The sequence below is a fragment of the Excalfactoria chinensis genome, chromosome 3, assembly GCF_039878825.1.
Source record: "Excalfactoria chinensis isolate bCotChi1 chromosome 3, bCotChi1.hap2, whole genome shotgun sequence".
Classification (NCBI taxonomy): Eukaryota; Metazoa; Chordata; class Aves; order Galliformes; family Phasianidae; genus Excalfactoria; species Excalfactoria chinensis.
The window spans coordinates 96,607,032-96,628,100 of record NC_092827.1 but is presented as its reverse complement, the minus strand read 5'-3'; the positions used below and the strand labels follow the sequence as shown (position 1 = coordinate 96,628,100).

The following is a 21,069-nucleotide window of genomic DNA, read 5'->3' as shown; positions in this document are numbered from 1 at the left end:
TTAGGCATGTGGGTTGTTTTGATCACTATTCTGGCAAATCTCTCTCAGTTGTTTTCTTGCACCGTCATCAGAGCAAAGGATGGAGATCAGCAGGTCAGCAGCATAACTCATAGAATCACAGTGGTTTGGGTAGGGAGGGACACTAAAACCCACCCAGCCTCAACCCCAGGGGGGGCATTAATTTCCTTATCTACCATTGGTGAGAAGTTCCTCAATGTCTGGATATAAGTTGAAAGCTCCAAGCAGGAAAGTAATCTAAATCACAGTTCGCAGCTTTGTAGTTGAGAGTGGCTATGAGAATCTGTGCTTAGAGAGCATCCACGTACTTATGCAGCTTTACAGTTTCTTTTCTCTTCCTGATCACCCCGGTGGTCTGCATTTTTCTCCCTTCTCAGGTTGTCTTCTGTTTGTTGCAGAACATACAGACTCCTTCATCTTTTCTCACATTTACAGCTGGGCCATCTTTCTAAGCTTTCTGTCTTGCCTTTATGCAAACTTTGGTTGCTCTTCATCGTTAAGGAAACAGAAAAAGAATTATGGGATAGATCTATTGACTGCTAACTTCATGTAACAGTCGATATCCACTCCTCTTGTTATGCTGGAAAACACGAAGGATATCTTTGTTTTATGACTGCAGCATTAATGTACCTTTTTTAGCTGTTGAAGTCACTGAGAACTGTACATCTTGCTGTAGTAGCATCGTGGTTAGAACAGTGGAAAACCAACTGGGAACGTTTCATCATCAAAATAATTTTAACCTAAGGTGCAATTGCATAGCAATCCACACAAACCAGATATGCTTATTTTTCTGTCTCTGCAGTCGCCTGCTTCAGCTGAAGTCAATAGCAGGCCACTCTGCAGAGCTTTAGGAGATCCCACGTTACTCCTTTTATTGGTTTATAACGCAGCTGCAGACCTGGTGCTGTCAGCACTTCCTTGTAGGTGTCTCTGCTGTGGGTAATGCATCCCCCCGAGCTCTGTGGGTCTGCTGATGGCGGTGGGCGCTGCACCGAGCTGTAGGTGGTGGAAGGTTTAAATGCAGTCCCTCTTGAATTGAACAAAGAGAAGCAGAAAGGAAATTAAATGTAATTACATTAGATGAAGCAAGGCATTAAAAGCCTTCTCAAGTAATTAAAGCTTTGGAGTGGAATAAGATAAGAAATGGAAAGGTTTGATGCTAATGTAGGGGATTACTTGGGTGAGGCACTGCTATTACTCTTGCTTAAAGATCCGTAGTAAGTGCTCCTTGCTCATGGATGAAAGAAGAAATGGTTTAGTAAATTTCAATTAAAAAAAAAAAAAAGGATGAAATCCCCTTGGTTATTCGTTATCAAATATTTTGTCATTTCTTTGCTGAGCATTGTGCAGACAACACATTTATCTCCTGAGGACAAACACCGAATTACAGTATCATTTGTGCTCAGTGCATATCCAGGGTCAAGTCTACTCGGAGTCTTTCTGGCTGGAAATGGCTGCGGTGTAAAAGGAGAACAAAAGTGGGGTAGAACAGTTTGTCATTTTACAGCGGCTGTTACTGACAGAGCTGACAGGACCAGGAAAATGCTGGATCAAATCAGAAGTGAATGATGAAGCGGCTGAGGAGTTCAGCGTCATTACCTTTAACAGTAGTCAGTGGAAGCGCTTCCTAAGGAAGGAAGAGTTAAATGCAGAAATAGAAAGTGAGAAATAACCGAGGAGTCTGGTTAGTGCTGCTACCCTGTATTTTTAGTGCAGATCCTTACATTAAGTCTTGTGTCTTCCTGAAGGAAGTAGAAGAGCTGTCCAAGCTGAAGGTGGATTAAGAGCTTGTGGGAGGAAAATGGATAAACAGTGTAAAAGATCTTGCCCGGAAGGTTTAAGTTGTTCTTGTCCTACAGGTACATCATTACAGGTTTACTCTTTTTAAAGCAGAAGAGCTAAGGCAGCTATCGACACATGCCAATATTGTTAAGCGATATCTGCAGGCTTTCTGCTTTAGAACAGCCAAAAGAGAAGCCAGTGATGTAACCCTTGGGCAGCTCTGCCCAGCTGTGAGGTTTGGGAAGCCCAGGAGCAGCACCTTGTTATCTCAGACTTCACGTGAGGAGCAGTAAGGTGTACACCCAAGGTCAGTGGTGGAATTCAGCTAACGCTGTTCCTTAGCCTTGCAGGAGCAGTGCTGTGAGTGGGCGTGCAGGTATTCTTTCATAATATCCATGTTACATCAGGGATATAACAAAAGTTGGATACTGTTATCTTTTAGTTTCTCCTTACAGAGGTAAATCACATTTTTTTCTGCATCCTTGGGTCCACACAGGTGTTTGAAATGCAGCCGTGAGTTTTAATAAGCAACAAAAGCTGATGTGAATGCTTTTGTTTGGAACAATTTAAAATGACAAAGTGTAAGCTTTTTCCTCTTAAGGGTGTTGCTTAGATACACAATTCTCCAAAACATAGGAAGAAAATAAGAGATGAAGCAGCTTTAAAGGGTGAGGAATTATGGTGTCAAGAGAAGCCGACTTCTGAACCAAACTTCACCTGGAATTACATCATCAGCTCTATGAAGGCTGTGGAGAGGTCAGAGACAGCAGTGCGTGGCTTCAGCCATTTGACCCATCTCAGGGGAGGGAAGGAAGTGTCAGCTCCTGGAGTCCACAGGCTCTGTTATCATGTTTGTCCATAGGTACCGAGACTGAATGTGTGTCTTTCTTATCATTCTTTTCTTTGCAGATTTTTCTAAGCGATTACTCTAAATGCAGAGATGTGTCCTCTGACAGGGTCTCAAAATCTCTTTGCTTTTGCTGAGGTTCAGTGGCACAGCAAGATGAGACAGATGCTTGTGCACAGAACCTGCAGTGAGATTAAGGCTCTGATACAGCTGCAACGGCTGTTAAGGCAGGATTTGAAGACCATTAGCCTCTAGGGCAGGGAAGTGTATTTTCCACAGCAGTATAACTTATTCAAACAACTCAGGACTGTGTGGGCTATAATTTTCCATTATTAACACCACCACAATTTCAGAAAATACAATAGCAACATGTTTTCCACCCAGTTGGGAGGATAAGGAAAGAAAACAAACCAGAGAGGACTCTGATCATCAGGTGTGGAGGCAACCAGAGGCAGCTCTGGGCTGGGTTATGGCAGTGCACAAGGACACTGAATGCAGTCGAAAGAAAGAGCGTGCAGTTTTACAGCAGTAAAACTTGTTGGAAGGGAGTTTATGTGTGACCTCTTTGTTAACAGAGAACTTGAGAACGACACTCATTCTGCAGAGTGCCTCTGTCTCTGTTCAGTGCAGGGACTCGGCAAGAATATTGCCAGCTTGTCAGTCATTAAATTCTTTGTCTCTGTAGTTTGAATTTGCTTTCTTCTGGCTTTCAGGAACCAGTCCTTCCCTGAGCTTTGTTCTTCAGAGTCTCATTTTGGAGACTCTGTCCCGTATTAGAAACTCTGCAGTGATATGGTAGGATTAACCAGCGAACCCAAATGTAAGCTTGTCAGAGATTTCCAGCCTTAAGCCTGTGACCAATCTTGAGTGTCCCATGCTTGGGGATGCAGGCAGGAGGAAAGGGAGCTGCATAGCAGCCTTGGTGCTGGAGCTGCTGCTCTTCTGGCAATGCTGGGGGCTTAGTGATACCCATTTGCTCATACAGTGTACACAGAGGAGCAGCCAGTCACACCCAATGATCTTAGAACTGATTTAGAGACACCTGTGTTTCTTCCTAGCCTTGGCTGTACCTCGGAGGCAGTGGTTAGCCTCCTTCTGTACTTACTGGGCTATCTGTGTACAGAAATAAGCAGGGTTTTCTGGGGTTAGCTTTTGACATACCTTTTGTTGTTATCATGCACATAGAAATGGCAGCTTGCAGTCCAACACAGAAAAAAAAGCTTACTTACTTCTAGTAAATGAACAGAGCAAGAGTACTGCTGCTGGTGGTGAAGCTGAGGCTCCAGCACATCTCTTTGTCAGGGCCATTTATCATTCAGATGTACGAAAGTTACACCACTTGATCTGATAAATGTCTGTGCTGAGCACTCAATAGGAATTGATGATCTTTCTTGGAAGGCTCAGCTAGTTGTCAGCAGAGAAAAAACATACTTGGGAGCCCCTGCAGTGTGCAGGAGAAATGTACGCATGCAACAAGGCTATCATCAAAGAATCATAGAGTCAGAAAGGTTGGAAAAGACCTCCAGGATCATCCAGTCCAACCGTCCACCTACCGCCAGTATTTCCCCACTAAGCCATGTCCCTCAGTACAACATCTGAACATTTCTTCTTCCTCAGGGCCACCTCCAGCCCCTTAGACTGCTATCAAAGTGATCACACTTGAGGTTATCTTTTGACTGTATTAAAACAGCAAACTTGCAGGTATTTTAAATAATCAGGTTGTTAATCCTCTTTCCTTTTCTGTGAAGGGAACTTGGGTTACAACAGAGGTTGGCAAATCTGCTGATTCTCATAGAACCGAGTTTGCTTTTAAAAGGAGTGAAAAGCTGCCCTTGGCCTTGTGGGTGGTGGATGGAATGCAGAGAAGCACTGGGGAGGATTGATTCAGTTACTCAGTACTGCTGTGCAGAGCAACGCTTTGCAGAACCAATAACCTGGTTACAGCCATCTATAAACAGAGGAAAAGTGGTACTGCCAGACACCTTTAATGATTTCTCACAGCTTCTTGATACTCCTTGATGTTCAGTTCATCATCTCCATCGCTCTGCCAGCGTGGGGTATTCTGGACAGCAATTGTCTCAAGCACCAGACTGATATTTCAACAGCAGGGGTGTCACAAGAAGCAGTGGTCACTGTTTGATCCCCAGAGGGGGGGTATTTTGATAAAGCTGCCTGTCAAGAATGTTAAGGAAAAATAACTTTTTCGTTTATGGTCTGAAAAGGCTGACTCAGGTGGTGCTCCCAGTCCTTGGGTGAACGCTGTGCATGTGGCAGAAGTGCTCTGTCTGCAGCAGTTTGATCTGCTCTGCACTGTGACCCTGTATCCAGGGCAACTGTTCCTGGGTATTAGGTATGAGGAGCTGCAGAATAAATGAGAGGTAGCTGGGAAATAGACAGGTACGGTTCTGTCAGAGGCAATAATGATGAAGTGCTGGCAGGTGAAAAGTGGTTGAAGGGAGCATAAGTTCCCTAGTCCAGAATTCTAGTTTTAAAGATACAGTGTACATGTTGGGCAGTAGCAACTTATCAAGACCCTGGGAAAGCTGTGAAGTAAGTAAAGGATGTATGGAGCAGATATGAAACAAAACTGATTGCTTTTAGTTTATCTTTCTATAACCTACATTCTTGGGGACCGGCCCTGTAGAGCTTGGTCTTCGTATCTCGAGAAATTAATTCTGCCAAAGTCATAGGTTGGAGTATGGCAGAATTAGAGAGAAGATGAATAACTGCCTGAGACACACAGGGTCAACCCCAGCTTTGACTTCATGTATATCGTTGCCATATATGTAGCCATGTGTGCCATTGTCATAGAGAAATTAAAGGACAAAGCACTGTTGCTCTTTGAATAGAAGATTGTGGCTGAATTTATTTCATCTGGGTATCAGGATGTGCTGGGCCTGGAGGAGCTCAAGTGTGTGGTGATGAGCACAGCAGGGGTAGCACAGTGTGACCTGGGTGGTGCCAAAGGGACAGACCCTATAGGAGGGGACGTGAGTGTGCTGCTGGCTGCTGAAGGAGCACCTGCTGGTACTGCATTACCTGGGCATGCTCTTTGCCTGTTTTACATACACCATAGCTCTCTTTTTGTCTTTTTGCCTTGCATAAATACATAGAAAATTTTGGTAACGTTGTGCTTCAGAAATTTCACTTCCACCATATGAAAAATACACACTACCTCTGACAGCACCAGAAAACACTAAAAATCTTAAGTGTGCTTATAATTCCATCTATAATGACACTGAGGGTTTTTTTGTGGTTTGTTTTTTTGTTTTTTTGTTTTTTTTTTTTTTTCCAAATTCTTATTTAATTAGTGTATTTAGCCATATGTGTAACAGCCCATTTATTTTGATTATGATAGTCAGGCACTTAGAGTGAAGCTCATGTTTAACCACTTTGCTGATGAGGCATGGGCTGACAGATGCCATCTCTCTAATGAGCTGGCTGTGTGTGCCTTGCTGGCAGCCATAAAGAGTTCCCCACTTCTTCTGGAGACCACTAGTGGATATTTATCACCAAATCAGGGGGCTCCTGAGAGCAGCTTCACCCCACACAAGAGGAGCTGACTATCCACTCTTATTAAGTCTAGAAATGGCAAGGCAGGCTTTGGGAAGCCTGCTTGGATCTTCAGCACAACAGAACAGGGAGGCTGTGGGTCCAGGCAACAACAGCTAATTACCTCAGCGTAATTCTATTTTATTCTTTTGTACTGCTCTGCAGATTTTTCACTTCCACATTTTCATGAATATTTAACCAGATTTCAGGCAGCAATCTCAACTTCCTACACACAGGAAATATTTCTCTTCGTTCCGTTTATAGGTGCATAGTGATAATAAACTAGATTAATGATTTCATTACGTTCACATTATCTGTTAAATGCAGCTCGTCTTTTTCTTAGCAAACTTTCACTGTCGTGGTCTGCTGTTGGTATGTACCTCCCTGAGTGTATTACTTGCTCAGCAATTTCATGGAACCATGAGGTAAAGACATTTCAACTTGTCATTCATTTCAGTTTTACCTGGTTATTTATCCATGGAGTATGATCAGTCACCTGAGCCCCATCAGGATGATTTTTGACTGAATCACTGAGTACTTGCACAGAGAAGAATAGCAGTAGCAAGGGCAGTACCTACATGCTTTTCCTTTTCTCTGTGGCTACGTCAGATGGGCTGGACTCAGTTGGGATTTGGTTAGAGTGTTATGGTGGTGTTGTTTTCAAAACAGCGTTCAGTCTTTTGGGAGCTTTTTTTCCTCTGTTATATAGCTTGAAGACTTCCATCTTTTCAGCCAGGGGGTGTAATCAGACTTTGATGGTAATTACATTATGCTGATTTACAGCTCGTAAATAGAGGACTTTCCCAGCTGGTTGTGCTGGTTCATGCACTTGGAAGCAGGGAACGGACTTGTTTGCCTCATCACACCTTAGCATGCTGTAGGCACACAAAGGCTTCCCCCCCCACCTTACAGTGCTCTTCCAGTGGCCATGGTGTCACCCTATGAATACATTGTCTTTCACATCTGCAAGAAGTTTCTGCTCCCTTGTTGTAATCACCTTGTTCAGCTTTCCAGTGCCTCCTTCATTCTTTACAAAACTTGCCTCGTGTTGACCTTGTCTGACTTAGAGATAGGACTTTCTTTTGTCCATTGAGAGAGGACCTAGGATAAATTTCATGCTTCCTGAGCTTATGCATGAAAAACTGTGGCAGTAACGTTCCTCCTTTTTCTCCACACCTTAGGTTTTGGAATGACCACGCCGGCAACGGTGGCTGGAAAAGTATTCCTCATTGTTTACGGTCTTTTTGGGTGTGCTGGCACTATCCTCTTCTTCAACCTCTTTCTGGAGCGCATTATCTCCCTCCTGGCGTTCATCATGAAGGCTTGCCACGAAAGACAGCTGCGAAGAAGTGGTCTCCTTCCTCCCAACTTCCGAAGAGGATCAGCTATGTCGGGGGTGGGCAGCCTCATCGGCTGGAAGCCATCAGTTTATCACGTGATGCTCATTCTGGGAATTTTTGCCATCACGCTTTCATGCTGCGCTTCTGCGATGTACACATTGGTGGAAGGGTGGAACTACGTCGACTCCTTGTACTACTGTTTTGTCACCTTTAGCACCATCGGCTTTGGAGATTTGGTAAGCAGCCAAAACGCTGTGTACCAAAATCAGGGATTATACAGATTCGGAAACTTTGTCTTTATATTAATGGGGGTATGTTGCATATACTCTCTTTTTAACGTCATCTCAATTGTAATCAAGCAACTCTTGAACTGGGTGTTGAAAAAATTCAGATGCAGATGTTGCCCGAAGTGCCATAAGTCAAGTACCCGCCTTGGGCGTCGCAACGCCATCACACCAGGAGCCCGCCTGCGCCGCCACAAAATCTCCCTGGAGGCTGAGGGGCAGTATGACAGTGACACAGATGGCAGGAGGCTCTCAGGAGAGATGATCTCCATGAGGGAGCTCACGGCGTCCAACAAGGTCTCTCTGGCTATTTTGCAAAAGCAGCTGTACGAGACAGCCAACGGCTACCCGAGGAACGTTTGTATCAATACGAGGCAGAACGGGTTCTCAGCGGGGGTGGGTGCTCTAGCCATCATGAACAACCGCTTGGCAGAAACCAGTGACTCTAGGTAGAGTTTTTGAAGTTCTGTTTGTTTCTTTGATTAAAAAAAGAAAAAAAAAAAGATAATTTCAAGTGGAATTACTGTTGCGAACTATGGTCAAGTTTTACATTCAGAGCAGACTGAGTATTCATCAGGTGTTCAGCAGTTTGGTTTCTTGGGTTTTTATGTCTTCTTCAATATGCAGTAAACTCCTTACCACAATGCCACAGTTCTCCCCGGGGGGGTTTGTGAGGGACTTGGATGTCTTTGATGCAGAATCTGATGCATTTTCAGAAGAACGGTGTGTGAGGTTACAGCGGTGTCAGAACGAACGTCTTACACAGCAAATAGCCTGAACCGAAACTCCAGGTTTGAATACATTCTGAGTGAGGTCATTTCCAGATTCAAACTCGAAGGATTAAGGGTTGTCTAAACCTGTATCTCGGTGTTTGTTGGAGTCTGGATCTGGCCCTGAACTTTCCACTTGATGCTCTTGCCAATTTGTCATACCAGGCCTGTATATAACATACACGTAGGTGACTGCAGGTACGCCAGCCTTAGGGTGGCTGTGCTTCACTTGAATAATCCTGTTGACCTCAGTGATAGAGAATCAAGTTGACTGAATTCCCTTGGTGACAAACAATTCTTTTTCAGCCAGTGTTGTCTGAAACACCACGCGCTACCTAACTATTAAAAGTCAGGAGATTATAAGTCGTAAGAAGCATGTTGAACCATGCACAGCTGTTCCTCCCTACAGAATAACCTGGAAACATGCAAGAGGAGCCAGCGTTCATCTCTGGTGTCAAATGTTTGCATTTCCACTGAAATGTAAGTCAAACTGTTTATTAATGATGCTACTTTTACATGAAAATCGTCTGCTAAAATGAATGTAGGCTCTCTCCGTTCTTATAAATCTTCTGCAATAAGTTGGGTACTGCTGCACAGCATCTTGCAAATAATTTAATTGCCATTTTCCTTAGGCCCCAGTGATACCTGACTTCCACTAGCCTAAAAGCTGTACAAAATAGATTTTTTGGAGCAAAACTTCAGAGGATTTTGTAGATCCTCCAGAAGCTGACTTCTCCAGAAAGATTGCATTAAAACATAAATTGGCCTAGGGTTGTTGCTACTGTTTTTTAACTCATATTTAATGGTGCTAACCCAAACTGCTGAAGGAGCGTCTTCAAGCAGACCTGGTCTGAGTGTTTGTGTGCTTCAGCATGATGGATGGGCGCAGAGGCATTCCTGCAAATAGCTATTATGAATATTTGCAGAGATTTAGATCATTTATTTAATTTCTCTCTTCTGTGCCACTCTTTTAAGGCTGTAAGGAATGAAGTCTTATCCAGCTTTCAGAAATACCACTTAAGGCTGAGGCTACAATGGTCTGGAAAGCCTTTTGGATAGTTATAGGCAAGATAATGACTACTGGGTTGATTGTTGGGGAAAAAGTCTGGTTTTTCTTTCCTTTTCACTCGGAGGAGCACACAGCATTTCAGATTGTAACTTTTAATTTGAGGGTTTGCAGACTTTTCACACTTGAGACTGCCAGCTGAAGGGTGGCAGTGATTGCAGCTCTTGTCTAAAGGAGAAGGGATCAGGGCATCAGACAGACCGTTAGATGTGGCTCTTCTACCACAAACGTAGTCACAGCTTTTGTGGAGATGCATCTGGCCAGAATCACCCAGTGATGTTTGCATTCTCTACCTACCAGCTGCAGAGTTTACAGGTACTTGGTATGGCAGAGGCTGCATTCGAGCTGCCTTCATTCGGCAGGAGCTTTACAGGCTGCAGAGAGCCTCAAAGCTGCATGGATCTGTGTATGCACTCCATCTCAGCTGCTGCATTTGAGTGTCAGTTTACAAGCTTGTTCAGTAAGAGTATGTATATACAGCACACTGCTTTCTATGAAGCTAGGCCTCCCATAGGATCGCATTGTGGTTCCTTTGCCATCGCTGGGACTGTTACTCATTGAACAGACCCTGCTGTGTGAAGTGCTGCATAAGCAGAGGCAGGTGGGCTTTATTGCAGTGGAATTGCTTAGGTTTATAGTTGTAAAAATGAGTTCAAATGCATTAATGTTCTGGGAGCTCAAGAGCTACGTCTTTATGATAACGACATTGCAAATTAAGAGTTTTTATTTTTTCAGTAAGTTGTTTGTAAAGGATAACTGTTATAACTGCAATTAGGGTTTTGTTTAAGTGTTTGTAAATTGTTTTCAAATTACCTACTTGTGCCTGGGAAATGTGAATTAATGTGAAATTGCTCATACACCTCCTGTGCCATTCCTGCACTTCTTCTGAGCCCAATCGAAGGCAGACATGCTCTGTGATTTACATGTTTCTGGTTCTGATTGCCTTTGTCTGACCTGGATACCAGCCGGGACCCCTGAGCAGGAGCACTGCAGGATGCTCTGTGGGTCCTGCCGACATTAGGGGGAGATGGATTGGCTCTTAGAACTGGGCTCCTCGAGGGTGTTGGGTGACTGATGGCTACACTGTGTACTTATGTGCAGTGTCTCATTACTCTTTAGATCCTTGAAAACCTCCCTTCCACTTCTCCTTAACCTCAGAGGGATGTAAAGAAAGCACATGCCTTGATTTCTACCAGTGCACGTATACCCGTGTACTGATGTGACTCAACCATAGGGCTCCCTAGCTTATGTCTAAGCCCCATAAAAATCCCTAAACCCCTCTGGCTCATCAAGTCCAGTTCCTGACAGGGTTCAGAGCCTGGCTGTTGTGCAGGGTCGTACTCATAGGAAGGAATGGTCTTATGGTTCCCTCAGAGGCAGTAGCCTCTAAAGGTGAGCCTGGATGAATCTAATGAGATTCAACAAAGCAAAGTGCAAGGCTTTGCACTTGGGTCAGAGGAATCCCAGGGATATATATGGACTGGGAGTGGAAATCCTTGAGAGTAGCCCTGCGGAGAAGGATCAGGAGGTCCTGGTGATGAAAAACTTAACATGAGCCAGCAGTGTGCTCTTGCAGCTTGGAAAGCAAATAGTATCCTGGGCTCCATCAGAAGAAGGGTGGCCAGCATGGACAAGGAGGCGATTGTCCCTGTCTGCTGTGTTCTGGAGTGCTGTGTTCAGGTCTAGGGCCCCAGCAGGAGAAAGAGAGCTGTTGGAGAGGGTCCAAAGGAGGACCACAAAGATGATCAGAGGGCTGGAGCACCTCCCCTTTGAAGACAGGCTGAGGGAGCTGGGCTTGTTCAGCATGGAGAAGGCTGTGGGGTGACCTCATTGCAGCCTTCCAGTACCTAAAAGGGAGCCTATAAACAGGAGGGATGTCAACTCTTTTACAATGGCAGATAATGGCAGGACAAGGGGAAATGGTTTAAAATTGAAGGAGGGAAGATGTAGGCTGGATATCAGGAGGAAGTTCTTTACCATGAGAGTGGTGAGGTGCTGGAACAGGCTGTCCAGACAAGCTGTGGATGCTCCATCCCTGTAGGTGTTCAAGGCCAGGTTGGATGGGAATTGGTTGGATTCTTAGGGAATCTTCTCTTAAAACTTGCAATGCTTGGGCATCTAGTTCCTCCCCTCTTATACTGTGTATGGTTCATCTCAGAATTCCCCAGGGCAGCCTGTTCTTTTTGTTAATTAAACCCTGAACATGCACTAGGTGCACCAAGTAGAATTCGTCCTGGTATTTCTTTGCAGACAAAGCAGATTCCTGCAGTACCCAGACAGACTGAAGCACAAGAAATGAAAAGGAAGCTGAAGGAGCAAAAAGGGAAAATGAAAGCACACTGCACTAGACTGCACTTTCTTTTCAGGTAACTTGAGATTTATATTACAATCTTGAATAGTTTTTTCCAAGTTCTATTTTTGAACATCCAGAAAGTTAGCTTCGGATCGGATAGTTCATCTTTCCCTTCATTCACTCCTCTCATTTTCCTGCTGCCTCACACTTAGACAGTTCCATTGCCTGATGAGCAGCTGTACAGGCAGCAAAAGCTCTGAGTAACAGGTGCCTGTGCCCCATGGCTGTATTTGAGTGGTGGATGTATAGCCAAGGCCACTGGCTCGTTCGTTATAAACCTGATGGCCAATGGGAAGAAGTGATAAGTACACAGAAAAGACCCATTGCAGTGAGACCATTCTTAACCTTTTTGTTTGTTTGTTTGTTTTTCTAACTTTTTCTCTTAAAAAATAGTGACTAATTATTTATACTATGAATGTTTAGCACTAGTTCAAACAAAGTCATATTTAGTGCAGTGCTGTTTGCTAGGGAAATCTAAAGATAGTGGCTTCTGCTCTCATTGGATTACGAATGTTCCTTTCTAAACCAACACACATTTTCAGTCTTGTATTTAAATCATACGGTAGAAGTTGCCTTATGTGGTAAATTCAGTCAGGCACAAATACGTGACTCTCACAGGATAACTAATGAAATGTGCAGTGTGCACTGTACAACACATGTGGAAACCCTCCACCTCTGTACGCATTGGGTTTGTTCCTTATAACCATGGAATGATTTAGGTTGGAAGGGATTGCACAGATGAGCTGTCTGCAAGCACCCTGCCTTGGGAAAGGACAGACCATGTGGCTATGGATACTTGGTGATGTAGGATAGGAAAGAAAATACCAAATGCACCTGCACTGTTGTACACTGCCACCTGTTGACTCCTTTTACTTCCAAAGCCTCGAGATGGTCCCCCTTGTGCTGCTCCTGCTGTATCCAGAAGAATGGGAAGTGTGGGGAAAGGGAGAGAACTGGAGGTATTTTCCAAGTAATGCAGGAGGAAAAGAAAAAGTCTTTACTTTCTATACACACGTGTGTTCCATCATCAAACCACAGACAACACCACAGCCCGAAGTTGCTCCTGAGGTGTCACAGGCTCATGTGGATCATTCAGAGATGAACTGTGTGATGCAGAAGAAAGGCAGAGGGCTGCACGCTTACATACACTGCACTCTATCCAGCAGGCGAGCACTGCAGGGCCAACCCTAGGGAGGAGGACGACCAGGTGTACTGCTGGAAAGGCAGCCATGCTTCTCTGTGGCTCGGATGAGCACTATGTTAGGTACGCTGCAGGTCCTGATTTCAACACCTCGGCTTGCCTTCAGTCCCAGCATCCACACTGCACTCGGGCAGGGGCCAGCCAGCTCCCAGCCTATTCCAAGCATGGGACATGAGGATACCGGTGGGTTCTGAGGTGTGCAGCATCACAGCCCACCTGCTTTCAGGATCAGACCCTGCAGCAGCTGATGCTTTGTCAGATCATCTAAGAAACAAATAAGATGTTCCTGTGACCCCCTCACATTTCACAGAGCTGTAAGGTTGCTTTTTAAAGGCAACAAGTCGATGCAAAAAAACTGCTTATAAAACAACGCATAATCACTGATAATTCAGGCAGTGTGCGATCCAAACACCAAGTGTGTGTTCTCAGTGCTTGTCTCCTCCTGATCTTCCTATTAGGGAATCAGTTGTAGTCCCTGAAAGTAAAATCCATCTTGCCGTGGGCAATAATTCACCTCATTTCATGGTAAAATTCTCAGCAGCAAAAAGAAAAAGCAAAGCAAAGAAAAAAAAGCTGTCCCTTTACTTACATGGACGCACAAACACGCAGCTTGTTGGGAGGCACCTTTCTGCACACTCTGCTGTGACAGTGATAGGTGCAGATTCCAAGCCAATTCAAAAGGACTCAAGTGAGAAAAGAATATGTCTGCTCAAAGGTATCCTTGTTTAATTCTTGTTTATTTTTGCAGGCACGCAGCTTGATAGGTCTCTTTAACCGAGCTGCTGTTACAATGTTTGTTACGATGAACATCAGAGGAACTTTGCTTCTGTTAATTACCTTGGGTTTGGTGTTTGCTGACTGCTGTGTTAAACTATGCGAACAGGGGAAGGAGTGCCCCATCCATGCTGGTTTCCAGGTGGCATCACTTACCTCTTTGCATTCATTGCAGACATAAATTCATGTAATTGCTTGATTAGAAAGTACCAATATTTGTTCTCCTTGAGATGATGCTTCCCAGCAGAACAACACAGTGAAATAAGTTTGAAGATTGAAGTCTGTTTAAACAGTTGACATGTTAAAAATCATTTAATTCTGGGTTGACATCCAGCACACCCAGTAATTGTGAGTGCTTTTATCACACAGCTGATTTCCAGTGTCAGCTCAGGATTTCCAGGATAAGATCTCTGAGCACCGAGGACTAAAAGCCATACTCAGCTCACTCTACTGGTATGTTATATACAGCTTGCCACCAAACGGAGCAGACATGTTTGGCTCCCTGCATACATGGTTGGAAATGGCACCGGGATCTTTGCCGTGAAGCTCTTACAAAGACTCTTGAAATAAACAGGAGAAAACATTGCCTGGAGGATGTGTGTGAGTGTTCTTTGTGGAGCCAGTGCTGAGGGTTCTGCTTCAGTTGCATTCTCTTTTCTTACTCAGAGGTTGGTGAGGCCCTGGCACTGCTGCTCAGAGCTGTGATGCCCCATCCCTGGAGGTTGGATGGGCCCTGGGTATCCTGAGCTGCTGGGGGCAGCCCTGCCCATGGCAGCAGTTGGGGCTGTGTGGGCTTTAAGGTCCCTTCCAACCCAGACTGTGATTCTGTGATTCCCAGGGAGAATTTTCTCCGTGTGTGATGTGTGCTCATCCAACAGTGCGGCAGGCTCTCATGCTGCACAGTGCCACCCAGGAAAGGCTGCAGGACCCATCCTTTCCTCAGCCACAAAGCAGAGAGCAGATGGAGGCTGTTTGCTCTTTATGTGGCTGTAAGGAACTCCTGGTGTATCTCCCCAAGTTTCATTCAGGTCAATAAGATACTTCTGTCCGGGTATTGAGATAAATCCAGGAAGTTTTGCTACTGATTTAAGAGAGACATTAAGAAAAAAAAATCAATCACACTGCAAACAGAGAAACATTACTGCCTTGAATGTGGAGGTTTGCTAGTCACACTAGGCAACATGGAACCAAAGGAGAAACTATTCCAGTTCATAATCCCAATCAAGTCCCACACATCTGCCCCCACCTCTGTATCTCACTGAAATAAGCCCCAGCAAAAGTCAGTGCCCAGCTCCTGCTGCACCTGAGCCAGACAGACCACCTGTGGACACTGATCGGCAGCTCCGTCCTGCCAGAATGCATATGGAATTGTTTCCCTGGTAGGCAGGGGAAAGGAGGGAGAGGGACAGCCAACAGAGTTGTGCTAGACAAGAAGTGAGAGGGGAGCTGCCGTGCTGCTCAGCATCGAGCCCACCGCCACTCTGCATGGATGCTGCTGCTATGAGCGCCACCTCCCTGGGCTTTGTACAGGGTCCCTACCTCCGTCTTGTTAATTTGTTGTGGATTGGCAGTGTTCTCACCCATGCGAAACCAGACCAATTAATCTGGATTACATACGGATGTTAACGCTCACTCCTGAAATCACTGCAAATCAGGTAAAACCCACCAGCAATTATACGGGAACAGGAGCCAACGTTGGAAGAGATTGTTCATGCCCATATAATGAGGCTGAATCATTGCCCTTGGCTCTTCAGGACTGTAAGTAACGTTTTAGTTTTTACCAATCTTTGTATTTTCCATTCATCTTCCAAAATGTAGGTGTAATTAAGCAACCTCATGAGAATCAGCTGTGCTATTACACAGGAAATGAAATTGTTCTTGATAGATCTAGCAAGTGATGGGAAACGTTGCTGTGGAATCTGGGAGATGATTAAAACAGAAGTTAGGCTGCACTAAGAATGGGTTATTGGCAGCTACAGGCTGCGCACACAGTGCCTTGAGAAAAAAAAGACAAGAAAACATGAGCCATCAGGAATTATTTCTTAGAGACTGTTTCCCTCTGAAGTGCAATTACCTTCCTCAAACACAGCGTTATCAATAGTTAGGAGCCCACGGATGAATAGATCCTCTGTCATTTTCCCTTCCGCCACCGTAATTGCTGCCTGTAATTTCCAAGCGTCTCTTGAACAGCCATAAGCTGATCCTTTAGTCTCTGAGTGAGAAGTTTTCTCCATCCTTATTTCCTATCTGTTGGATGCCAAAACTCAGATGCCAGAGATTCAAGGACTTGTCCACCACAACACTGGAGTTCTACGCCAGCTTTAGAACTGAGGAACTGCTCCTTGAGCCCCAGACCAACATCTTAGGCAGCAAGTTTCTTAGGATGGTAACAATGGGAGAGTCACAGCCCTACAACTTCTGAGAGCCTGGTCTCCAACAGAAGCTGATAGCATCCACCTTTTTCCAGATGCTTCCAAGCCAGATGCTTTCAGGTGGGAGCAGGGATATCACCTTGTGACAGCAAAGCTTGTGAAGTAGGATGGCGGAGCCACAGTGCTGAGGACTGAAGAGTGTGATTAAAGGCAAGTGAGAGAGGTGAGGGATGTTGTTATTCACAGCACCAACAGCACAGATCCTGCCATCCCGTGGGTATCAAGAGTTAGGAAGAAGGCAGCAGTCAAAAACCATCACAGCTCAGTGGGATTTTAACAAAACATCCTTTTATCAAAGTAATCCTAAAAAAAAAGCACAGCTCTGGCTTTTGGAAATGGCAGTGAAAAGACAGCTGCATCAATCAGCTCTCTTACAAGCTATCAGGAGAATTACTTCCATTTTTTTTACTTTCTATCTAAGCATCGAACAGTCAATGCACTAACTTTATAGTTATTTTTATATGCTATTACCCCTCGAGCTGAATGCATTTTGATCTCCATTGCTTTGCTGTAAAAGAATTACTTCAAAAGAACGTATGAAAACTACCATTAGGGATCATTCATTCTTTTCTGGCTGCTTTCACCTGCAGAACAGCGGAGATGACACAGAAATCAAATTGAGGGCTGTGGACAGGCAGTGCTGGAAATCCCTAGAAATACTGCAGCCCCTCTGCTGCTCGAGCACACCAGCTCATTTTCCAAAGCAAATGGAAGAATCACCAGTGACAAATTCTGCCTGTTGTCGTGGGTACTTCTGCCTGCTGCCCCACAGGGACACTTGAGGGCAGGTGCAGACTGAGTATCACGGGGTTAGAGCCCTGGGGGCTGGCTCAGCCTGGTGGGTATCTCCTGCCCCCCCCGGTGCAGCCCCATGTTGTCCCCCAGGCCCCATTGCTGTCACAGAGAGCAGAGCTCCGCGCTGTGAGGAGCTGCAGGCCGCCATGAGGCCTAGTGCCATCAGCAGGGCCCTGAGCTGCTGGGGCCTGGCACCAAAGAACATTTTCCTGGATGCCCTTCAAGCCAAACCAAATAAGTGCACAGAGGGCACTTAGTAGATGTTTTCTAAAAACATAATTTCATTAAAGGGTTTTAAGGAAATTGTCTTCACTCAAAAAAATAGTGAGGAGAAATGGTGCCGTGCCAGGATTTGGTGACGGCTCTCTCCCTCTCAGCCCCTTGGCCCAATGCCGGGCATGGGAGCCTCAGTCCAGCTTTCAGGCTCACTTTGCTTCCCCCCCACTCTGGCTGACCTCTGATGTCTAACAGCTCTCCCTAGGGAGCACAGAGACCAGACCAGGGCTAGAGCATCGTTCAGCATTGCCAGTCATCTTTGCTCTCAAATCTTTCCAAACCTCAGAAATTACAGCAGGACATTATCAGTCTCAGCCCTACACCCTTCAGTATCTTTCTGCTATCCCACCAATGATCAATATGCCACATGCACAGCCCTGGGAGCACAGCTTCCCAGCTGAGCTCCAGCTGCCAACATTTACCTCAAGTCATGCAGCCAATGCAGCCAGACATCGCAGTCCATGGGGCTGCAGGACCTGCAGGATCCTTGCATGGATCCCTTGCCCATGCTGGTCAGTGGGTCGTTCTCTTTTTGAAACCACCACTGTGGTATTTGCTGCTGGCTCATACCACTGAGGAAGTAGAATTTGTTATAGTTGAATAGAAGATCAGTATGCAATGTAACTAAGATAGATGGCTGCAGGTTCTCCCTGTCTGTGTTGCCTCTGTTGGGAGATGTTGAGTGCAGTACCAGGAGCTGCCTCCTCCTCTACGTCCTTTTTAGTTTTATGGCCACATTTACAGTAGTTTACAATGAGGGTTTTGTTAAGAAGCTAAGAACCCTCTGGCTGTGCATGCTTCATATTTTCATTTAATTACTGCTTTGCCTTTTTTTTTTCTTCCTGTTAATTAACCAAGAAGTTCTTGTCTAATGGACTGAACCAAAGCGAGGCAAGAGAAACAGCAGCACCCATTAAGATACTTTACAGCATTAAGTGATGCTGAGCCTGAGGGCTGACATTAAGTGACAGTCACACACACCCCCAGAGCATCCCATTCCACTTGTGCACTCGGTACAGACAGATGCTTCAGAGCGGCCCTGATCTGGACACGTGGTGTTCTCCCCTACCTGTAGTCCCCCAGTCCCACCCCAACCAGCACACACATCTATATCACCATAGGGTCAGAGACAAGCTCTGTGCAAAGCCTGAGCCCAAGGGCAGCACCACTGAGGAACCACTGAGGATGATCAAAAGAACAGAATAGCACAGGCACATGGACCAAACCTATGGATGCTAATCTCGGGGCAGGGATGGGGAGCAAAACAAAACAAAAGCTACCCAGCCAAGCAGGGGTTCTGCTTGTAGTCCTCAGCTTGCTTCATAAATGCTTGAAGGTTTTGTGGAAACTGCCAACAGGTGTATCCAGTCTTGGTGACTTTAACTAAAGGTAATGACTAGATGATGTCATCCTCACCTTGTATCAGACTGGATAAAACTGCACACAAATTCCTGGACTTCAGCAGAGTATCTCCAGAATGACAAGCTCCCATGCAGGCTTCACTAAATCTGTAAGGATTGGACCACCAGCACACCTGGCTGCTTTCACAGTGTTTATGAACCTGGACCAGCTGCACAAAGCTCAGACCAGAGCTGGCAAGCACAAACCCACGTTCACAAAGGCCATGCCAGTAACGGGCCTGCTGCTCATGAACAGGTGAAAGCAGAGGCTGAACCACAGGGATCTGGAGGTCTCTTAGGGTTGGAATTCCTCTTCAGCCATCTTTAGTGCCATCTGTCAGTGGGCAAGGACACAGCTTGATGCTGTTCCCGCAATTTCTGATTCCAAATCAGCCTTGATTCCAATGCAGATATACAAAGCCATTTATCAAAAGCAGTTACGTGAGATAAACTTGCATAGCTGCAAGCAGGAACAGGCATGTGGCACAGCTGAGTCCCAGCAGTGGATAGATGCTTTCTCTGGATTCATTAGATTGATCCTCAAGTCCTCCAGCTGTAACTGAAGCACAAACCAAAAGGCAAAACAAGTGTCACCTTCTTCCATGCTGGTCGATTGCTGGTCGCTGACAGGTGGGTGGGAAAGCAATCAAAAGCAGCGAATTCTTTCAGTGTTTGATCACATCTGCCCTTTTATTTCAACCTACCTAATGCCATTTGCATCTTTCATAAGGAGCCTCGTAGATGGAACAATAATTGGACAGACTAAAGACCTCACCTGCAGCAGGAATCCAGTGCCAAACTTTCTCAAGCAAACAAGAAACTTGCACCATTATTTGAGGCTGAACGTAAGGGGCCCCAGTGCCCCTCAACAGCTCTGTTATTTTGTTCTGAAGCTTTGATGGCCTTTGTGTTCTTGTCACAGCTCTGTAATAACTGGGGCAGGCCAGGAACTGCTTCTGCTGTGTAGATACATTTCTGAAAGAAAAGCTAAATTGGAATTAGCAAAAATAGCCATCCTCCTGCTCACATGAAATCACACTGTCTGTAACCCAGTTTGCAAGCGGCAGTGGCATATGGAGACTAAAGCGAGCCTGATCCTCTCTTGCCCACATGCGGCGACAGCAGCGCACCCAGGGACGGGGGACGGGGAAGTGCAGCATAGATGGAGGATGAGGTGATGAGATCTAAAAACCCGTCACCTGGCAGCTTTCTTTTTAGTGAACACTGCAAGGCATGAGGTGAGAGCAAACTAACGGAATCCTTTGGGTTGTTTGGATGCATCGCTTTGTGTGATACAGAGGTGTGCCAAATAGAAGTGGAGAGCACAGAGAATAAAACTAGGAAGGAGGTCGAAAGCAAACAAGCAGCAGTCCTTCCTGCACACAATAGCTTGGTGAGTGAGGAACATCTTAGCAGGGTTGTAGACACAGAGTTCACACACAGCCAAGGGGAAAACAGAGGCATCCCTGGAAAATGCCCTTCTATCGTGGCTATTGCCCTGGTTAGGGATGGGGCGCTGAGCAAAGGACAACTCTGGTATGGCCAAGGATACTGCAGGACACTTAGAAGATTACAGGTACCAGGCACCTTTCCCGGATCCCAGCCTAACAGCAAAGTGCTACCCACAGCAAGCTGAACAGCACTAAGCGTTCCAACAAGGAGCACAAAGGAGTTAATGCAGAGTGCTGCAAGAGAGCAAGCCCTGATGCAGATGTAGCAGCAGAATGCTGTCCCCAGTGCACACCCACTGATGTCATCTCTGCTACAGAACACAGCAGGAGTTTTCACGGTGTCTTTGGTATCATTTTATTCCCATCTCTAAATGATAAATAACTTTTCCCATCAATCTTTCAGCACTGCCTGTTTTAAATATAGGTGAAGCATTCTAGAACTGCAGTTTAAAATGCTGCATTTCCAGCATATAAACTTGTATCAGGATGCTTTCAAAATGTCTCCACGTGAGTAGTAGCAGATAACGATCTGTGTGTTCTTTCTTCACAGACAGCCAGCACAAACCACGACCAATTCACAAGTTCCTGTTCAGCTGTAACTTCACCTCAGCCTATGCCAGCACTACAGAACCACCAGAGAATGCAAGAGGTACCACTGCCCAGGCACAGAGAGCAGCCCTGTGGGATATTTCACTCGAGCATTGCCTGTCCATGCATAAAAAAACACA

General features: G+C 45.4%; 1 protein-coding gene across 7 annotated transcripts in view; it reads left to right on the top strand.

Moving 5' to 3' along the window:
* Positions 1 to 21,069, top strand: part of KCNK12 (potassium two pore domain channel subfamily K member 12) — a 62,303-nt gene that overhangs the window by 2,990 nt on the left and 38,244 nt on the right. The window contains exons 2-4 of one of the 7 annotated variants that reach the window (XM_072331180.1): positions 7,381 to 9,073; positions 11,910 to 12,025; positions 20,892 to 20,990. In XM_072331180.1, coding sequence (XP_072187281.1) covers positions 7,381 to 8,276 — 896 coding nt within the window. In that variant the 3' untranslated portion in view covers positions 8,277 to 9,073; positions 11,910 to 12,025; positions 20,892 to 20,990. Of the gene's footprint in view, positions 1 to 7,380; positions 9,074 to 11,909; positions 14,581 to 20,891; positions 21,018 to 21,069 lie in introns of those variants that run through there. The other 6 variants (XM_072331179.1, XM_072331183.1, XM_072331181.1 and 3 more) reach the window with 6 other exon arrangements.